Here is a 5389-nt window from a genome sequence, read left to right as displayed (position 1 = left end):
TGTTGCTTGTGCTTTCTGAAAATGTGTGGTATCAGATGATGAGTTTTGCTGATTGTGACTGAGAGCATGCATAAAAATATGCTTGGCAGAATACACAGAATTGGCAGTCTCTTGAGGGCCTCCTTGTCACTGTCTCTGGAAAAAGGACAGAGATGAATATGGGAGTAGCTTTACTGTCATGGTATAATAATTCTCAATTACAGATGCCTTGACATGATATTTCCTACCTGTGTTGCACTGGCTGCTTGCAGTTTGCTCCTAGTTTACTGTGGGTGGTGAACAAATTTCATTGGCTGTAGACTAGTAATACATAAGCAAAAGAAAAGGGAAGGCTGTGACAGCATGTATGTAATTGGGAGTGGGATAGGAATTTTTCTGCCTCTGAAAAAGCATGCTTGGATTTAAGCACTAATTCATGTCTTTTTTTTTTTTTTTTTAAACTTGAGCCATGAGAGTGGGGAAGAGGGAGGGAAAGAACGCAAAGGTTAAAGCAACTCTGTAAGAATTCCTTCATTTGCTGTTTATTCACCTGTGCATAAACACAATTTCATGGTGGAGCTTAGTCAGGCCAGGAAAAGACATGGCTGTCCTGCCACGCAGGCCCCTTTTAGCCACATGCTGGTTTTTGGACAGGTAAAAGACGTCTCATTACCAAACACTCTGCCCCCCTCCCCCCACCCCCCCAACTTCCTCAGCTGTGAAAGTTGGATGACAGACAAAGATGAGAGCCTCTACCTTCACAGTCTTCTACTACTTAGGGATTTTCAAACTCTTCTCTTCCCTTTCTGAGGTGTCAGTGCTAACACACAGTTTTTACTATACAGTTAAAGAGATGGTGGAAAAAAAAAAAGGCCAACTTCCCCCCGCCCCTTCCCCTCTCAACAAACAGTTTTTTCTTTTAACTAGTGGGCAGGGGGTGGGGAAACAGCAGCCCTATCCCCTCCCCCAAAGGTCATTGAGGCTGCTTTTGGCAAGGTACCCACTTCCCATTTTCTAGAGGAGCTGGTTGTGCTCTTCAGAGGTGAGTGTCAGTGAATGTGGTGTGCTCCTTGGTGACTGTGCTGAAGCCTTTGATGGCATTGACAAGATCTTCTTCATCTAGATACTGGTAGGAAAGGAGGGGGGAAAAAAGCATGTAAGTCAAGTCATTTCTCTACCACCCCAGACCCCTCCTAAACCAGTTCTCAAGTAGTCAGATAAATAAGTGCATTTCTACTTCTCTACATATTTTCCCATTCCTCCCAGGATGAGGCAAGAATCTAAGCATTCAAGCACCCAAATCCAAACTGACTAGATGTTCATAGTAAGCAATAAGTAAGTAAGTTTAAAAAAAAAAAAAAAATCAATTACCATATCTAGCTGACAAATGGTAAATAAAAGTGTTTGTTACACTGTGTGGGGGAACTTGGGACATGAAAAGAAAAAGAACACATTTACATTTTTGTGTAACAACAACTCCATCACCGCTGATTTTAGTAAGACTTTTTTTGTGTTCTTGAAGCATCTAAAAGAAGTGCTGAGCTTCACCTGACTGCACTCACACTAATTCATTCAGCTAGCAAAAGAGTTGAAAGCAGGAGGGAAACAAACTGTTTCTAAAGCATAAAGAGATCACCAGCATGGTAACTGCAGGTACGTGTGCTGGGTCACTTCAGCCACTCAGTATGTTCATTTGCAAGATGGACAAATGGGTGACCAAAAGTTGCTGATAGGCCTAAGCTGGTGAATGTAATAAAGGGAAGAACTGAGTGAAAAGCATTGCAGGAGGTTTGTTTGCAAGAGAGCAACTGAGCAACAAAGGAGCAGAGACAGTTAGGTTCAGAGAAATGTAAAGCAATGAACAGAAGGTGGGCAGAAGAGCACGGCTTTGTATATATAGCCACTGATTTTTAAAAAGCAGCTGAGGTCATGCTGTCAGGGTTTTTTGCCACCAAAAGTGAGAGAAAGTTTTTGTTCTGCTTCCTACCACTTATGAAACTCACTGGACTATTCTGTAAACCAGTTCTAACATACCAACATCCAGCATGTACATGGGAGGAGGGGGGGTGAAAGCTGAACCAAATCAATGTGTTAGCACAAGATAAGCAGATGGAGCAAGAGCTTCCCCTCTTAGCATCAGGAAGCTGTTCTTTGGCTAATGAGCTCATATAGAGGTACACCCTGGGTGGGCTGTTTGTTAGTCCCCAAGGAATTAAATCAGGAGGATGTGACAGCTCTGAGAAAAATGACTCAAGGCGGAGTCACAATACGCCTGACTCGGGAAGTCCACGATCTGCAGAGCGCAGGCTGGAAGGTTAACTTGTACCTACAGCGGTTTTGCCTAGAGCCCAGTATCACTCTCTTCTTACTTAAGCCTTATCAGCTTCCTTGGTTCTGCTGTTATGGCCTAAACAGGTCTGGGAGCAATGTTATCAACACCCCCACACTGTGGCATGCCTACATGTTCCAGCCCTTTTAGCTGTTAGGTGTACTGCAGGTGGAAGCCCAAGCAAGGTGCCTGGATTTATGTGCCAGACCATCCTTCTCCAGTTCACTTTGCATTGTGGACAAGATCCACACAATAACTGCACCATCTAACTTTGTTGCTACTTCACATACCCTTCATCCCCACCTCTCCGCCTTTTACAAACCTTATTAGTCAGCTTTTTTGGGGAGCAAACACGTCTTGCTTGCCCCCAAACTCCTTCCTGCACATTTTCTCAGGGAATGGTGGAAGCAAGTGGGGTGGAAGTTAAAAAGCCTGTTTCCTGGTGACAAAGAGGAAGGGAAGGAGCCACTGTTGTTGGCTTGAGAATCATAACTTCTTATATCTGTGTGTTCAGGTCCATGTTGATGACACTAACCATTCCTGTCTTCTACTATGTTAAAAGAGAGATGATACTCTGCCAGCCCCCTCAAGCTCCTCCTAGTCCCACGTGGGTGGAGTTTGAAGTCATTTTTATCACAAATGCCAGAAGATCTGAGCATTCACATGACCTCTGCATAATGACTGGGCAGAGGACAGAGAGCAGGTCTCATCGGCAATTGAACAGGAGTCACTATTCTGCTACTGCTTCTAGCACTGAATTGTGAAGGATGTCAAAACATTCCTCCTCACATGTACATTTGCTGAAACGCATGGAGAGAAAAGCCTATGAGTTGACCAAATAGAAGGGAGTTCTTCAAAGTGCATATCCTTGGTAGACCATGGAGTTATTGGTTCAATGGAAACTACAGACAGATACAAGTGGACCCCTCGCGTCCTGTAAGAGCACTGTGTGATCACCTGTGGGTCCAGAAGAGAGAAGTAGGCAGGAAGGATTTTTGAGGATCTAATCTCTGGCCACATCCTTCTACATCTTTTGGCTGAAGCTCCATCAGCTTTTGATATTTAGACCTTTTTATGATTCTAACACCACAGCAGACAAATCACAAGCAGCTGACACACAACAGCATCACAGAGGAACAGCAGTCCTTACCAAGCCACGACCAGTAGTGCGATGATTGCGAATAATGGCATCCCAAGGTGGATCTTCAACAAAAGACTTTTTGTCATAGAGGTCGAGCAGCTGGCTGACACTACGATGAAGAGAGGCTTGGGAATATGTGCGGCTTAGCTGGCTCTGACTTAGTCTCCTTGCCCCAGATGCAATATGGACACTGCGGTTGCTTGTGGGAGAACCAGCTCCTGGAATTTTCGTATCTGACAGCCCCTACGAGGAAGACACAAACTAATAAATAAAAAAATAAAGGGCATGGCCTCAAACACTTTATCTGCACAAAACCAAAGCAGAGGTGGAAGAAAACAGAGAAATGCATGCTGCAAAAATCATGCGCAGTTATAAACAGAAGAAAAGAAAAATGGACCTTTCCCCACTGTAGGACAATCATATTATTAAAAAGGAAAAAAAAAACCAAGACAAAACACCCACAACTCTGTAAAACAAGACTTTCCTCAATTATTTTTTTTCCTTTTTCCTTATTTTTGTTAAAGTAGCCAACAGGCATAGGTCCAAAGATTTTTGAGTACCAGAATGATAGCCCAGACTTGCACAGCAAGGGAACAGGAGCAGACTTCCTTTTTTTTCAGTTATCATGACCAGAGAAAAGACATTCATCTACCAGGAGAACCATGCAATGTAAGACGCCTTCGTGCATGCTCTGTGGGTCATCTGGCACATCACACATCGTGCAGCTCTGCAAGCTAGCAACTCTACCTCAAAGTGCATTGTGTAACTTTTGAGAGTGACACTGCTTGATGAATCGGACGTGTCAGCAATGGTCTCAAACTGAGATTAAAGAGAGGGAGGAAAAGCATTACAGCAGGGCAAGGTGCAGTGCAGGTACAGTCTGTTCTTTACAGAGGGTGTGAATTAGCTGCAGCTCTGTGAAGGGGAGCAATGTAGCAGGATGTGAGGGAGTGGGGAACTGGCAAAGATGAGGCACGAGGCACTGTTTAACTTTTAAATGGTCATAAAGTGTGGCGTGGGCAGCCAGCATTGCGTGCCACATGACCTCACTAACAATTGTAAAACACAAGCAATTTTGAAATTTCATCGTAGCTTTATCCTAACTTCTCAGTCCTTCAACAGATGCACTGTAGAATCTTCCTTTCTATTAAGTCCATGAGCTTCTGGAAAAAAAAAAAAAAAGAAAAAAAAAAAAGAAGGGGCAGGAACATGGAAAGAAATTGTGCAGGCATGCCAACAGCAAAGACATTTTAAAGTCAAGAGGAACAACACGACACAACAGACTGTAGAGGAAAAGGAATCAAAACCATGAGATCAAAAAAAAGAAGTTTCTTATGCTCTTAGCCTTTGCCAGGAGAAGGGGCACACTGGAAATCCCATTGTTTCCAAGAGCTCCTTCGTTGAGGCACAGATGCAGTGTCTTGTCTTGGCACCAAGACAAGAAGGAACAGAATGCGTGAAGGATGCAGGAGTCACTATCCTGCTTGATGGTGCTCACAGGAAAAAGAAGCTGAGAAGTGACAAGAAGAATCATCTCACAGCCTGTGCCTGGGAAGAAGCACAGAAACGGAAGGCACTGCTGCTTCCATTATCGGTCTCATAATAATTACCATATTCCTTTTGTCTGGCTTTTTCTCAAAGGGTAGGATAGCACTACTACTCTGCTACATAGTGGAACACGTTATCCTTTTTTTTTTTTTACAGAATTATAACTTATGATAGTAAAAATGATACAAAGCCTTCCTTTTTATCACTCCCCAGCAGTCCTCCTCTCACCACTCTGGCGGTCCCACTGTGGCTCTGTGTGCACAGATGCACACACACATTTTTGTGAAGGTCCCTAGCTTTTCCCTGGTTGTGCTCACTTCCCCCCAAACCTTCCTGGCATGCAGCTTGTTCTGAAGCAGTCCAGCTGGGTGGTGGGTGGAGGCTGTAAAGAA

General features: G+C 43.9%; 1 protein-coding gene across 1 annotated transcript in view; it reads right to left on the bottom strand.

Moving 5' to 3' along the window:
* Positions 1-805: 805 nt before the first annotated feature.
* The window catches only part of USH2A (usherin), a 386243-nt gene continuing 381659 nt past the window's right edge, over positions 806-5389 (bottom strand). The window contains exons 70-72 of the mRNA XM_086744172.1: positions 4197-4268; positions 3459-3692; positions 806-1105 (exon numbers count right to left, since the gene is read on the bottom strand). Of these exons, the coding sequence (XP_086600298.1) occupies positions 1016-1105; positions 3459-3692; positions 4197-4268 (396 nt within the window). The 3' untranslated portion in view covers positions 806-1015. The remainder of the gene's footprint in view (positions 1106-3458; positions 3693-4196; positions 4269-5389) is intronic.

Source organism: Chlamydotis macqueenii, chromosome 3, assembly GCF_036417535.1.
Source record: "Chlamydotis macqueenii isolate bChlMac1 chromosome 3, bChlMac1.mat, whole genome shotgun sequence".
NCBI lineage: Eukaryota > Metazoa > Chordata > Aves > Otidiformes > Otididae > Chlamydotis > Chlamydotis macqueenii.
The sequence above is the reverse complement of the archived record's forward strand: the minus strand, read 5'-3'. Positions and strand labels throughout refer to the sequence as shown.